Source organism: Dysidea avara, chromosome 9 (genome assembly GCF_963678975.1).
Source record: "Dysidea avara chromosome 9, odDysAvar1.4, whole genome shotgun sequence".
Classification (NCBI taxonomy): Eukaryota; Metazoa; Porifera; class Demospongiae; order Dictyoceratida; family Dysideidae; genus Dysidea; species Dysidea avara.
In genome coordinates, this window is record NC_089280.1 from 1,657,821 (window position 1) to 1,674,738 (window position 16,918).

At 37.9% G+C, this 16,918-nt stretch overlaps 1 protein-coding gene across 1 annotated transcript in view; it reads left to right on the top strand.

Annotated features, from left to right (window-relative positions):
- Nucleotides 1–3,533: 3,533 nt before the first annotated feature.
- The window catches only part of LOC136265417 (gamma-aminobutyric acid type B receptor subunit 2-like), a 56,105-nt gene continuing 42,720 nt past the window's right edge, over nucleotides 3,534–16,918 (top strand). Inside the window, exons 1-7 of the mRNA XM_066060263.1 lie at nucleotides 3,534–3,589; nucleotides 8,493–8,620; nucleotides 14,665–14,838; nucleotides 14,946–15,050; nucleotides 15,110–15,184; nucleotides 16,109–16,300; nucleotides 16,354–16,602. Of these exons, the coding sequence (XP_065916335.1) occupies nucleotides 8,543–8,620; nucleotides 14,665–14,838; nucleotides 14,946–15,050; nucleotides 15,110–15,184; nucleotides 16,109–16,300; nucleotides 16,354–16,602 (873 nt within the window). The 5' untranslated portion in view covers nucleotides 3,534–3,589; nucleotides 8,493–8,542. The remainder of the gene's footprint in view (nucleotides 3,590–8,492; nucleotides 8,621–14,664; nucleotides 14,839–14,945; nucleotides 15,051–15,109; nucleotides 15,185–16,108; nucleotides 16,301–16,353; nucleotides 16,603–16,918) is intronic.

Genomic DNA, 16,918 nt, shown 5'->3' on the forward strand with positions numbered 1-16,918 from the left:
CCACTCGCAAACTACAAGGAGCCATTACGCGTGTTCTCACTTATCATGAAGTGCACTAATAAGACATTCACGTAATATCCACAGTATCTACGTATACCAGTCATTGCGTGGGTTTTGTACATTATAAATTATTGCTATACAAACTGCAGTCTTTTCTCAAATACTGTGTGACAATGACATCACTGCATATGTGTAAGTTTAGTGAACATAACATGTGTAATGTCAGCAAACAACACGAAATGTGTTGTTCGAATATGTAACAGCCTAAATCAAACATATGTTTTAATACAAATGCACTATTTAGCTGATGTCTGCTACTAATTGTTTTATAAAATGATAAATGTAAATTAATACACTATGTATGGAACTGATAGCTAGACCACTAATATCTCACTGTTGAGTGTGTAGTTGGAGAAATTTCTTCCTGACCAGCATTTGACCTGCATGGACATAACCCAGGTCCTTATGGGGTCAGAATCTTCACATTATTTTGTTCAACCTGTTGAATGCAAACACTGTAGCTAACAATGTGTATACTTGAATAAATATTATTTTTGCAGTTAATTTTAATAATATTTATTTCCTTAAAAGCTCAAATTTTAAACTGTAAAGATGCATCGTGTATCAACAAGAAAGTTTGTTCCAATATATATATTGAGATTCAATAATGCCATATTTCAAATACCACAAAATATCACCTAGTTTACTACATACACACTCCTAGAGGTTTGGTACTTTTGACTGACTAAATCATGATCACCAACTGAACAATGCTTCAGACAAGTGCAGCAAGGGAAGTTGAAGACACATGTACACTTAGTCTAGCTTCTGGCATTTCCATAGAAGGAGTTTGAGGGAGCAGATGTGTATATATGTCTTATACAATGAAGTAGCACTACTCCTTTTAACAGGGTAGTGGGTGGTATATAGGATGCATAGACAGCGGAAATGAGGAAGCCATGGTCCTCTCTCATGTCAATGAAAGACTGCAATAGAACAGTGAACTACTCTAATAGAACATCCAAATTTGCTGCTGTAGTACAGGGATGGATGTCAGAAGCTAGTACATGAAAGATGACCAGGTTGACATCCTAACAAATTGAACAGACAAAGTGTTCAAATAATTATTATACCTTCTTTAATATTCATCAGCTGCTAGCAGTTTCTTTTATATAGCAGATAAAGGAGGATGAGCCATTAAAAAACACAATAACTGCACATGTGAATTAGCCGAACTAGCCTTGAACAAAAACTGAAAATCATCTGTATAATATAATAAGAGAGCACTGCTAAAATACTGAGGCAGCAAACACCAGCTAGGGTAGTAAAGTATGGCCCATGTGGCATTCTTAGGTAGTCCCAATCACTATCTTCTTTAAGGTATCATGTGCATGTTTACACAAGTAACCACTGAATTACCTTTGATCATTATGCAATCATATGAGACACAAGCTTATAATGGGAGAGTGTCTGTACTTCACAAGTGCTTTCATTATTTCAGTTTTGATCTGGGATCAGTGAAAGTGTTTGAGCAGAGTTTCTGAAGTGCTCTCCTGAACTATTGATCCAGAGCCATGAAGTCCAGTACATTTGATGTGTTGGATACATGTTAGTAATTGCCATTCTCTCTTAGCGTTTGTGCAGGAGAAGTTCATTGACACTCTAGTAGAGTAGAGCAGTACATCAGCCTGTCATACTATACATGATAGCATTACCATCTTACCACAGTACTATATTGCTAGCTATATAACACTGTAATTGTAAAATGCTCACAACAATTATAATGAATGTTTGCACCAATTTAATGCACAACATAATTATATGGCCCAGCATTGTATCATGAAAATTGAATTGTTATACTGCTACACATCACACGCTGCCTATATCCAGCCAGGTAACACTTGTAGGACACATACGATAAAATGGCAATATCTCAAACTCTCAGGATATTAGCTGTAGCAATAGTAGCTCTCACTGATAAGTCAGTGAGCATTGACATGACTAGTTGTGATCAGCTTTTGTGATCTTGTAGCTATAACTACACACTTAGTGCTCAAACGTTGTATTAGAGTCCAACAAACAATTTGAGAATTATAACTACAGATTCAACAGAACAAGTGGTTAGGTGTACAGCTGGGGGCTTGGCTGGCTGATTGCCGTGGAATCCGGCTAGTTTTAGCCACATAATAAGCCACTTAAGTTTAAGCTATATTAAATTATAAAGGTTGATTGATAGCTAGTCACATAGGGTTAGAATTTTAGGGTTAACTACAGACTCACATAGCTTGCTCAAGGGGGCCGCAATCCCAACTGAGGACTTTGCATGGGGCATGCCAGCACTGAGTTTAATAGCTACCTAGCACATGCTGTATAGTGTTTACTGTAAATCTCACAGTAACATACAACACTGACACCACTTCAGCACAACAGTGAAAGTGATTGTTGGCAAAAATACTTGTGGTGACCTTCACTCAGATAATATGGGGTCTGGTTACCAGATTACCATAGTGCAATTGCACACTAACTCACTTTTATTGTTGTACAACCATGTACACCTGTAACCAGGGGCGGATCCAGGGGGGGGGGGGGGGGGGGGCTTTGGGGCTGAAGCCCCCCCCCCCCCCCCCCCCCCCCCCTTCATATTTAGGCTTTACTTGATCAATATGCTGAGTATTATAATGAAATTTTGTCTTAGCATAATTATATGATCACTAAAACCACCTTATAAACATTTTTCCAAAGTATTATCAGTGGATTTATGCTAAAGTTTATGCAACAAGGACCCGGATCAGCATTGGAGGTGTACAAGATCGAGATACTCTAATAGAGCAGTCAGCTAACTACTCTAATAGAACATTCACTGGATGGTTCTGTTATGGAATTTTTCCAAATCTGCCTGCACCTATACATACAATGAAGTGCATTGGTCTGTTTAAAGGGCTTCATTCATCTACTTGTATACGTAGTTAATATGTATGACAATACTTAATTCAGGTACACAATTTCCATTGAAAATGCTCTCAGATTCAATCTTGTATTGTTCAAATTTCAAAATTTTCCACTTTCAACATATTATTATTCTAACATGCACCTATTCAGTGTTGTGCAATTGTGAGAGGGGTGCATCATGTACTTGGTTGCCTGTACCTACCCAAACTTTTCCATTAGCAAAATACTTCAGAGTCAGAGAGCCATACCTATAATCTAAAGGCAGTATATAAAATATCTACAGGCAGAAAATATTATGAATTTTATGTGGAAATGTCTCCAAATTGCAGTATTTTAGCATCTATTTTTCAAAATTTTCCTGGGGGGCCATGCCCCCAGACCCCCCTGGTTCCAGCATGCTTCGCACACCTCTACCCAAGAGATCAGTACCTTGAGTTAGCCCCCCCCCTTTTATAAATCCTAGATCCGCCCCTGGTAACATTGCACTATAAAGCTTATAATTGAATTGAATTAAATGAATGGACGATATCCATAATGACGTTTTTATGATGGCCGTTCTAGTGTGGGGACTTTGTACAGGAAGGTATTGGGCGAGATAGTGTTTCCCTGATAGCGTTTATACATTCGAAAAAGGGCGAAGGTGAGACATAATTATAGTATGTAATGCAATACAGATAAGCCCTGAATTAAAAATTTTTGGTCAGCTTTCCGCTTGTTGGAGCGAGTTTTGCATCGTCACGGTACGTGTACTACTTCTTACTTTTATTACCTCGTGGTCCCAAGTGTAGAAAACTACAGACAACATTCATTTCGAATACTGCGTGCTAAAGAAGTCTCTGCGGCCCCCACACTAACACGGCCATTTTGTCAATTATGACATCTAATTTCGTCATGCGTATATCGTCCAACGAATGCAATCCCTCGAATTTCGTCGAGTGGGCGCTGCCGCAAAAGAGTTCGATTGTTGGCACTACCGGTTTGCTGTCGTGTTGTCGTCACCCATGCGGACGGGATGAGACTATTGGTGTTTCTTACTTGGCTCTCAGCAAGTGCCTCTGAACATATTTGTGGAAGAAATGAATTAACTGATATTCACATAATCGGATTTTCCCCTTGTACTGCCATTAACGATACTAGAGGTATTCCAGTTGATAATTGTGATGGGATAGACAGAATACCCATTATGAAGTTAGCTCTAGAGGAGATCAATGAGAGATGTGACTTACTACCAGGATATCGACTAGTCGTCGACTATGCTGACTCTGGGGTAAGCTAAATAGCTCGTCACAGTTACCTAGTCAATCACTGGCACTAGTCTCGCGTGGCCAGACCGCTTTTTTTCCGTGTATTGGGTGGGGAAAAAAAAGGGTCTGGTGCAACTCCAATAGCTGTTTACTTCTGAGCCGCGCCCCCAAACACTGGGTACGCTAATTGAATAACATTGGCCCCAAAGGAGGCGCCATGACGTCAGTAAAACAATGAAATATTCATACACTCCTGCTCCGGTTGTGAGTCTTGTTACACAATGAGGATGAACTTTCAAGACACTATAAAAGAGACATCGGAGCAACATTTAAAGGATAAACAGATCAAAGCCATCTCGAGTTTACTTACTGACGTCATCAGCGCCTCCTTTGCGGCCAATGTTATTCAATTAATGTCTGGGGACAGCTCAGAAGTAAACAGCTATTGGAGTTGCACCAGACCCTTTCCCCACCCAATACACGGAAAAAACGATCTGGCCACGTGAGACTACACTGGCACTGGTACTGCGTGGCTATATGTCAGGTATGTACTATGTAGCTATTATAGCTATAATAACTGCTAAAACTGCTAGTTTTCATATTTGATAAAGCCATGATGCCTGAACTGTGTGTCATTTTGGAGAACTGGCCAAGTAACTGGTTAGCTACTCCAGTACATCATGATCGTGTTGCTAGACAAATCAGTGTGAAACTTAACTAGCTATACTACTCAAAGTTCTTCTCCGGCTATATGCTGCACTCTATAAATGTAAGATTGCTGCCAGACCATACACCAACTAATAGCTAATTATTATGTACATAGCTACACAATTTCCATAAATGCAACTGATCTTTTTGTATGTACTGAAACTTACCATAAAATGATAAACAGTTATTGCAGGAAAAATAAACTTTGCATTTTTCATTACCTCAAAACATCCTAGTCAGCTGCTCACTTAAATAATTGCACCATTACACTGACACAAGTAAAAACAAAACAAGTTGTATAGGCTCACTTAAGATACCAAAATTGTGGTAGATGAATCTTACTATCAAGTGTTAATAACCAGCAGATAGTTTAGCTAGCTAAAGATTTTTGAAACTAGTAACCATACAGAAAGTAACAAAGTAGACAAATATCTATGAAATGAATACATGTGTGCTTGCATGTACAGTATGGTGTCAAATTCACCTGTTGATTATAGCTACTAACTGAGGTGTAGGATGATAATTATAATGTAGTACACTTTTACAGTCCCACACAACTTCTTGTGGTGGCATTAATGTGCATAAGTGTATACGTCAAGGATTCTGAAATGGTATCATTATTACAGTACAGCTCACAGGTAATGTCGCACGTACACACACAACATGCATGAGGTGCACTCAAGTGATCCGCATGGACACAGCAAGGCTACAGTAATGCTCCATGATAGCAAACTTCACTCTAGAGCGTCACATAAGACAAGATTATAACAGGACTCACATAATGGTCAACCAAGGTTTCAGCTATAGAAGCCAAGAATTTTCGAAGTTACAAAGTGGCAATACAGCGACAATAAACTACAGGCGCTTAATAAAAATGATAGTAACTTACAAATGCAGTCCGCAAGTTGGACCATCGGATTCTCCATGAGTAGGCGAACTGGCGAAGGAAAAAACGTGAGAAATAAAGCGACAGTGAACCGTTTGTCTAATGCAAGGCAGACTAACGCTCATATCTTCCGTCTCCTTTGGAGTACTGACACGAAACAAAGATTTTGGAACTCCTCTTGCTTTGGGGATCACGATGCTACCAAGGTTTTTGGTATTATCACTTTACTTCATTTAAAAATAAAAGAAATGTGAGGAAAAATATATATAATAATACTTTTTGGTATTATCACTTTACTTCATTGTGAAACAAAGAAATATCTGAGAAAAAAACAACAAAAAACTTCATTGTGAAACAAGCACTTTAAAATTTATGGAATTTGTTTCGATTTTGTAAACATTCTACCCATCGCGTCCTGCGAACCTTGCGTTCATTGCATTCTACGGGCTGTAAAATTATAGCTAGCTACTGTAGGCTTGCACGAACATATGGGACTCTTGCAGATCCGGTCACAAATGTTTATGTGACTAAAGTGTTGTATGAAGTTACTAAACTCAGTGGCGAGTGTTCTCATGCGTGGAGAGTTTCTCGTGTGGCTAGTGCTTATCCACGTGATGTTCCACAGGTCTTGTACAGTACATTGCAAAAGAAAAATCTTTCGAGAAGACATGAGCATTACTCACATGTGTATACTCGCGACGTTACCTGTGAGCTGTACTGTAGCTATGATCTTGTTGAATATGATCAGCTATTGTATAACCTCTAACAGGTCAAAGCCAGTGTACTGTATAGCTACAGTGAAAACAGAATTTTAGCAACTAAGTCACCCTATGATCGTAGACGCTGAAGTTGTGACTACTGCAGAATACTGTTAGCAAACCAAATATTTTGTGTTTACAATGGTGTAACAAACTATACCAATTTGCTCTATCAAAAGCTGTGGTGGTAATTCAGTGTTAAAGGAATGTGTTTATAAAGTTTTCCATGAAAAAGCATACTTGCAGGCCACAACACTATAGATGAGTAATGTGATTTACAACAAAATAATAACCAAGACGTACTTCTGGTCATCTACTTCTGCATGGTGGAATTCATTAATTACCATTGTAGAGGTGTACCGATAATCAGATTGGCTAAAACATTGGCCACTAATATGGTAATTTTTACCAATATCGGTATCGGTACAGAACAGCAGGAGGACCGATATCGCTACCGATATTTATACAGTAGCAATAGTTTGTACATAAGCGGATTATGCATTGGTTATCTACGTTATCCATGTGGCTCATTAGTACCAGTGGCTTATTGTTCACTCTGAAACAAGCACTACGCTCCAAGAAGCCATATAAATACACTCGATTCTGCCGGATGTTTGTTGCTGGAAAGCTTATCACAGTCTTTACAAATGAAGCAGTTATAGAGCACCTTGTAATAAAAAGAAGGGTGACAGGATAACAGGAAACTTGCTGTACCAGCTTTCTCACAAGCCATTAGAATGCGGAGTAATGCAGAAATATCGGTTTAAGGCTTCATTGGAGTATACATGCATAAAAACGTTTGTGGGTTCCTAATTGTCTGGATTGCACAATAGCTGTATACCACCACAGGCAGAGTATAGCAGTGAATACATGTTGTTGTAGGGTAGGTAAATGTACACTTTTAACTATAATGCAAATATTGGGTTGGTTATCGGTTATCGGCTTCTTTTGGTGGTATCAATATCGGATATCGGTACATGCCAAAACTCATATCGGTACACCTCTACACCACTGTTCTAGTGAATTGTAGCTATAATTCTTTTATATCTTCCACTGAAGGACTTTTATCTTAAAGGAATCAATGTAACCTTTTGTAATTTGTTTATGTCTGTTTTTGTGTGTTGTTGCATGATTAGTGATGTATTGTATTATTGTCCATAAAGTGTGTTCCAGTAGGGAAGAACAACTCTGCCAACTATTGTGAGGATAAAGCTTTAGTAACAATAAATACTTTAGGTTAAAGGAAGAAAATCCAGCCCTCCTGGAGGAAGACTGAGTGTGGCCCCGACTAGACATTGGGTGACCTGCAGTTCGAATCCTGGGGTAGGAGGGATTTTTTTCCTTTCTTTGGCCCTTTTCTGTTACACCTTATTGTTAGCTAGGTCAAGTACTGTTCTTAGGTTTCCAGTTTCAGTTTGGTAGATTAGGTAATCCTAAGGCTGCAGCACATGTTGCTGTCAAACCTTCAGTGCAGGTCACTGTAAAGTGTTAATAACAATAACAATAATAAACAATCAAATCAGAACTACTAATGATTAAATATATTAACAATCAACATTTAATTATCACTTGCTATATACTGCTATACCATCAATATCTTGTAATGTTGTAATTAAACAACCTAATGACCATTACTACTTACTGGCAAATTCTATAGTGAGAATCACTGACTGATCAGTATGTTATGTTCACTAGAATTTGCCCCAAAATTAGATTGATAATGATCTCAATGGTGCATGATTTTGTAAGTACATATCTTATGCCTGTAGGATTATTTTGGGACAATATATAGCTAAATTTTGTTTAAAAACACATCGTATGCATATGTATACTATAAGACTGTATACTTTAATGGACATTTTAGTGTCAATTAATGTGATATCAGTACTATATGTGTCGATATGTGCCAGTGACTTACTGTTTCACTGCAGTGCTCATCAATCCCAGCTGTATACCACCTTATTCAACAAACTGATCCATCACAACCAACTAAGCTAATGATCCTTGGACCTGCTTGTTCTGAAGCCATTGAACTGATGGGAGTAATTGCCGAGAGGATTTTTAATATCACTCAAGTAAGGGTATAAGAGGTACATTACTGTGGGATAATTACCCAATAAAACAGAAGGACCAATAACACATATTCAGTTGATACATGATAAACAGAATTATTCATGAACTGTAGTAGTCATCGAAATTACTGTGCAAACTTTAGTGTAGTGGCTAAATCATGTTTAACTACCATCTTGAAAGGGCGTTACTATTCAGTGGACTGGACTACTAGACTGGAACACTGGACTGGACTACTGGACTGGCATATATTTTGTTTTTGGACATTATATGGTTGGATTTATTGAGTTTCACCAGTTAAAATGACCTTTTGGTAGACTGCAGCCCACTATTAAACACTGAATACGGGCAGTGAAATGTACAAAACTGACTTTTAATAATTATGCTGCTATACAGATTATGCTGCTATACAGCATAGGGCTCAATATAGCACTTACTCCTTACCCTGTAATGCTGCTATTTGACAGCAATAGTTAATCAGCAATCATCTTTCCAGTTTACTATGATATCCTTTGAGCAAGCTCAACGAGCAAGCTCAACGAGCAAGCTCAACGAGCAAGCTCAACGAGCAAGCTCAACGAGCAAGCTCAACGAGCAAGCTCAACGAGCAAGCTCAACGAGCAAGCTCAACGAGCAAGCTCAACGAGCAAGCTCAACGAGCAAGCTCAACGAGCAAGCTCAACGTGCAAGCTCAACGAGCAAGCTGTGTAGTCTTTTGTAGCATCTATAGGGGCTTAGCTTTTTCAGCACAGGTACTTAATATAGCTTATAATTCTAATCGTTAAGCCCTGGTGTTGAAATAGATGTCTGGCCACGAAAGACTACACAGCTCTCTCGTTGAGCCAGCTCTTCATAAACTGGAAAGATGATCGCTGCTTAACTATCACTGTCACATACAGCATTACAGGATAAGGAGTAAGTCTTGTGTACCTTATGGTATAGCTGAACAGTAGCAAAATTATTTAAAAGACAGTTTTTGTGCATTTCACAGTTCGTATTCAGTGTTTAATAGTGGGCTGCAGGCTACCAAATGGCCATTAACTGGTGAAACTCAATAAATCCAGCCATATATTGTGTAAAAACAAAAAATATGCCAGTCCAGTGTTCCAGTCCAGTAGTAGTCCAGTCCACTGAATAGTAACACCCCATCTTGAAATTTGTTTTATAGTTCTTTCAACATGTTGCCGTATTTGGGCATTATACTATAGCCACTCCATCATAACACAGCCAGACACTTGTATACTATACAATAAGGATTTGATGGTATTGGTAGCATATGTCTCATATCATTATACATCCCTGAGCTGGGAGACTGGAAGTCTGTCTATGATCCATAAAGTATAGTGTGTACTTCTGAAATAAGAAACCCCTTGCATGTAAACTTTGACAAGCACACAAAAAAATAGGAATTTTCAACTAGAGTAGGGACCATAGCACATCAATAAAAAGTACTGAATCAAGCTGGAGTAGTCCATGATATTAAATCACAGTAAAACAATAAAGAGTGTAATATCCCTACTGTGCATTTCCTATCATGGACTACTCCAACTTGTTTCAGTACTTTTTATCAATGTGCGGAAATGCACAGTAGGGATATAACACTTCTTATTATTTTACTCTGATTTAATACCATGCACTACTCCAGCTTGTTTCAGTACTTTTTACCGATGTGCTATGGTCCCTACTCTAGTTGAAAATTCCAAATTTTTTGTGTACTTGTTTGTTGTGAATAATTATTATGACTGGTCAGAGGAGATTGGACGCACTTTAAGCACCACTAAAAGAAATTACATAAAGTCCCTTTTGTTGAGGAGGTTAATACATCGCAATCTCAGAATAACTCACTGAATCATCTCATGGTTCGTTAATAGAATACATACGTGAAGGCTGGTGAAGTAGTATACACCAAACTGCAACTTATTAATTTCACCCAGACAAGCACTGATTACAAAACAAAGTACATTGCCTTGAAGCTTACATGAAGGACGATCTGAATATTTAATGATCCCCACCGATCCCCACCGTTTTTCAGTTTTGTATTGCAACTATTGACGATCACGTGAAATACCAAATCAAAGAATGCGATTAAGGTACAGCTCACGTGAACACATCCAACCTCCTCTGATGACTGGTGAACCCACGCATATCACCACATCTGAAATGGCACCATGCCCCAGCTATATCAATTATCATCTGAAAGCGAAGTATCCATTATGGTTCATTGTCAGCTATGTTTAGGGATGAGCCTATTTTGCTTTTTTCCCCACCTATTTTTCTTTCCAGCAATTCTTTTATTTCTTACCTATTTTGCTCAAAATTTTTCTGAGCATCAGTAAAAATTAATTGCAGTATCTCTAGCTTACAAGCATGTATGACTGCTCTATTAGAGTATGTCGATCTTTAGTCACCATTTCCTATGAGCATATGTTGTCCTAATACTATGCGTGACTGTTCTATTAGAGTATCTCGATCTTTTTCATACAAAATGTGCAAAGTTGCCATTCCTTGGTGCCCATTTTCCCAATTTTCCACCTATTTTCCAGCATTTTGCTCTTTGCTTTCACCAACGTATTTTCCAAAAATTTTGCCGGAAAAATCAGCACATCCCTAGCTATGTTCAACCTGTTACACAGCATTTCGAATCTAGAACTGTTTGAATAGCACCTCTGCGATCCCCACATACCGAAGAAAGAAATGATGCCGCGCGCCTCAGTTATATCAATTATCGTCTGAAAAGTGAAGTATCCATTACACTTCATTGTTGGCTATGTTCAGCCCGTTATACAGCATTACGAATCAAGAACTGTTCGAAAAGCACCTCTGCAATCCCCACATACCGAAAAAATGGTGCCATGCGCCCCAGTTATATCAATTATCATCTAAAAAGTGATGTATCCATTACGCTTCGTTATTGGCTATGTTCAACCCGTTACACAGCAGTACAAATCAAGAACTGTTTGAAAAGCACCTCTGCTAACAGAATAGCCACTATGAAAAATATGGACGATTCCCATTACGAGGGGAAGCCGTCACGTGCTACCACCAAATCGACACTTTTCGCTGTTAGCAAAGGGGTCATTCCATGTCAAATCAACAAGGAATTTAGGGTCACCTCTCGGATTTTGACGAAATTTGGTGTGTTTGTAGTACCTGTGGTGCTTATCATTCATGCCAATTTTTAGCTCCATACATTCCATAGTTTCTGATTTATGACCACAAATATTTTGAATATTTCATGAAAATTTGGTCCATCTCTGGTTACAAAATCAACTGCAACTTTGTACTGTGTAAATATTTTTAAACATAGTTTTCACTGATGGAGGACTGTTGATTGATCTTTCCAATGATCCCTAAATTATGGGATATCTACTTAATTATGGTTCAAAAGTACTTCATTGAAAACTTTAATCCTTTATATTTTGAAAAATGCTGCTTGAAATTTTTCAAATTCTTTTGTGAATAATGATTGGGTCATAGTCTATGTTTGATAAAATTTTTGTGGTGGGACCACAATGGGCTCAAGAGATATAATGAATTATGTTGTGGTATGCAGTGGAATTTGCAGGCTATTATTGCTGTATTGGAGTGTACACCTCCAATAACCACTCACAACAAGGCCATGCCAAGTTTGTCGTACAGAGTGAAGGTGTCTAGGTACATTGAAACCTGTATTAATGACCACCTGTATTGAAAGACCATCTATAAGCTGCAGCTAATTTATACTTTAATTGGATTTTAATGTATAGCACCAAAGCATCAATTTTTCTAGCAAATCCAAAAATGGTCCTTATTAGACAGGTTGACTATAAATGAGATCATCATGCGTCCATAAACACATTAATGTTGTACCATCTCTTCAGTTATACCTTATTTATTAAGTAAAATCTTGCCGTAGTGCACTTACATACATATCCCCACTCTACACTATTCAAGTTACGTACATGGCTGCATAGGTACAACAGACCTCCTCAAAAAGGATATCTGGGTACCTTGATAGCCTCATGATCTCACTTTATAATTGTACGTACATTTAGGATCCAAGACAAGTCTGTGGTTTCTCAAAAATGAACACTTTATCAATGGTCCAGGGAATAGAAGAGTTACACTGTATACAGTAGATGCATTACTTGTACCAAGAGTTTTTATATTATTAACACTTGCTTGCACCTCAATGTGTGATTTATAGTACTGTAATTACTAAAATTAATGGTTTATCAAAGTATTTTGTGTTCACGTTTTTGAAGATCAGTACAGGTAAATGGTAAATATGTGGTCAACATATTTACTTCGTATGTGAGTATGTGTATGAATTTATGATTTGATCTTCAAAGTGGTTGTGAATGTAATGTAATTAATTTCACACATTGAGGTACAATCAATGCATGTACGTATATGGTAAAACCCCTCCATTCTTAGGACCATAATAAAGTGCTCATATTACAGAAGCCACAGAAGTATCTTGGTCCAAATGTATGTGCACCGCTAGAGTGGGAGTACAGTGTATAAACAGGTGTCCTGGTGATCAAGGTATCCAGGTATCCCTTCTGAGGAGTCCTGTTGTATGTATCTATGCAGCCACATACGGAACTTAAATATGGCTAAATCCACTACAGTGGGATTCAACTTAATAAAGAAGGTACTTGTGAAGAGATGGTACAACATTTACATGATGTTTAGGGACACATGGTGGTCAGATCTATAATTTATAGTCAACCTGTCTAATAAGGACCATTTTTGGATTTGCTAGAAAGGGTTGATGCTTTTGTGCTATACATTAAAGAAGTATAGTTTAACTGCAGTATATAGGTGGCCTTTCAATACAGGTGGTCACTAATACAGGTTCCAATGTACCTAGGCACCTTCACTCTGTAAGACAAACTTGGCATAGCCTTGTTGTGAGTGGTTATTGGAGGTGTACACTCCAATACAGCAATAATAGCCTGCAAATTCCACTGCATACCACAACATAATTCATTATATCTCTTGAGCCCATTGTGGTCCCACCACAAAAATTTTATCAAACATAGACTATGACCCAATCATTATTCACAAAAGAATTTGAAAAATTTCAAGCAGCATTTTTCAAAATACAAAGGATTAAAGTTTTCAATGAAGTACTTTTGAACCATAATTAAGTAGATATCCCTTAATTTAGGGATCATTGGAAAGGTCAATCAACAGTCTTCCATCAGTGAAAATTGTGTTTAAAAATATTTACACAGATTAAAGTTGCATTTAATTTTATAACTAGAGATGGACCAAATTTTCATGAAATATTCAAAATATTTGTGGTCATAAATCAGAAACTATGGAATGTATGGAGCTAAAAATTTGCATGAGTGATAAGCACCACAGGTACTACAAACACACCAAGTTTCGTCAAAATCCGAGAGGTGATCCTAAATTCCTTGTTGATTTGACATGGAATAACCCAAAGATGAATGGGACACAAAGGAGGACACCATGAAAAATGCATTGTACATACTGCAGTATACCAAAAGGCACCTCTTGGGCCAAAGTGATGTCAGACAGTGAAAAAATCAAGCCCGTAGCCTTAGCCATTATCGAATTACGCTTGTCTGAAGGAATCAGTTACTCAGTCAGTCAGTCACTAGAAAATTCCATTAAATAATTTTTTTTTTAAATTCCGTAACAACTTGTTGAAAGCGTTTCGGGTTGATCTGAAAGGTTGTTTGGGCTTAGTTTTACCTAACCAATACTGCCTCATCGTTGTCAGGAAAAATTGAGGCTGTTTTTTGAGTGCTGTTATTTTGTGGGCCACGTCTACTCCTTGGTAGTCCCTACTATACAGTACTATCATACTGTATGATACCCCTTACACAGTTCATACATATTCCAGGCATAAGTATTAATGAAGTAAAGGCTGTCATATATGTAGCCTATAGTGTCAAATCATTCTCTAAACTGCCATGATCTTATCTTATGTACACAATGAATGTATTTGCATGTATGTATGTTAGTGTGGGGTGTAGCAGGTAGAGTTACCTTTCAATATAGCGTAGCTTTACATCATGTGGTTTTGTTACAGGTGGTTTATGCTCCATCCTCTGCACTGTTTAGTAATGACAGAGTGAACTATCTCAGGTTCTTTAGACTAGCAGCAATGGCACAACAAATATCAGATGCTTATGTTGCACTAGTGAAAGAGTTGAACTGGAAAAGAGTAGCAGTGATATCTTATGCTGACCACTTTATGCCTGATGTATGTCAACAGTAAATCATGTAGTCTACTATAGGCTCTGTTACATCTTCTTTATATCGTCAATATAATGTGTTAATTATATAGACTACCCCATTTCCCATTACTAGCTGGCACTCCACACCACACAAGGCTTACAAGACAATCACGTACATGTGATATTGGATTTCGGCTTTTCCAATGATGATCCTGATCTTGTTATTGAGCAAATCAAGGTAACTACCATCATCATTAACTTGTTCTATATCATTGTACTACTTGTTATATGTTACAGAAAGTCCATGCTAGAATTATCATAGCTTGGTTACCACCATCACCAGTAATAGTTCTGATACATTTTTGGTGTATGGTAAGTGAAATGTGTCTGTTATGGTATATATCTGGTCATCTAGGCTATCACCAAATTTCTCTACCTTATTACTTTTTATGCAGGTGGCTATACACTAGCTGGTTACCTTACACACAAGTAACATGTTTGAGGTTTAAGCAAACAGCTATGTGTAAGATGTCTGTAGGATGATTTTCAAAGGCAGAATTTTGGGCGCCACGCAAAATTTTGGGGGGGGGGGATCCCTACTTAAACGGTACTACCATACCGTTTGATATGTGACCTAATTTGGGAAACCGTTGATGTATGTACATCAATAAATAATGAGATATGTGATTTTAAACATTTCAATCCAGTATAGCTTGGGAAGGTCAAAAACTACAAGTGAGAAATTTTCACCATGAATGCAGCCAACCATTGTGTTTATTTCATTTCAATCCATAGCTAGTTGGCTACAGTTTTGATATAACCATTTTGAGTACCTTTTTTCTTGATGGCACCTGCAACGCAAGCACATCACCATGGGTGGTGGTGGGTGGGTGATTGATATATGAACAGAAAATGGCCAAGAGGGTCATATGGTGTCTCCTGGCTTAATATCGGGCTATCAAGACCACCTGTGCCACTGAAAATTAAAGAATGTATGTATAGCGAATATCTGGCATGGGCAACTGTCCTAGGCTGTTTATGTCTCTAGTCACATGTTCAGCTGGCCAGTGGCGTTACAAGGTGCCAGAACGTTTCCAGTGGCTGACACACATCTCTAGATATCCACTCATGAAAATCAGCTTGAGCAAACCATAGGCATGGCTGCACTGCAAACATGTAGAGTATTTTTGTGGCTATCCATTCATGATGAAAAAGTGAACATCACTGGTGTGTGCATAGATCAATGATTATCAGTCACGTATAGAGCTAACTGAATGTTACCTTGATGTTTTCCAGGTTATAAGGAGCAACCTTGTAGGACCAGGTTTTGTATGGATTTTTCCCGGATGGTTCCAGCCTAACTGGTGGAATGTCAGTGATGCTGACTGTACTGCTGAAGAAATGAAAACTGCTTTGGAGCATTCACTGGCTTATGGTGTAAATAGTATATTCACTAGCAATCTGTCTAGAATCATAACATCACAAAAAGTATGTCATTATGTTTCAATTCAGAATTCATATTGTGCATTCTCACACATCAGAATGTATCACAATTTCAAAGTGATTTAGCAACTATTGAGAACATATATGGAAATGTGATGACAGATACAATTGTGCATTTTGGATATGTGTATGATGCAATGTGGACCATTGCTCTTGCCTTAAACTCATCCATATCAATACTGGAAGATAGAGGGTTGGGAAGACTGGAAGACTTCACTTATGATTCAGTTGAAATGGCAAATGTGTTCACTGAAGCTGTTGCTAATGTGTCATTTGAAGGAATATCGGTTAGTGTGCATATCAACACACTTTAACAGTGGAAAAACCAATGCTTTCTTCCAGGGAAGTATAGCATTCCAGCGGAATGGTGATAGGATAAACCCTTCCATACAAATACGACAGTACAGAGGTATATATACTTAGTTAAAATTAAATTTGACAATGTGTTGATGATGATGATCATTCATATAGTTTACTAGATTGTGCCAGAGTGATTTATTCTGCTAAACGTTTTAGTGATATTATCCTATTATTACACAAGAGCAAGCAGAGCCGAGGCTATCATTCAACAGTACAGTAATACTGTATATTAGGGATGAGGAG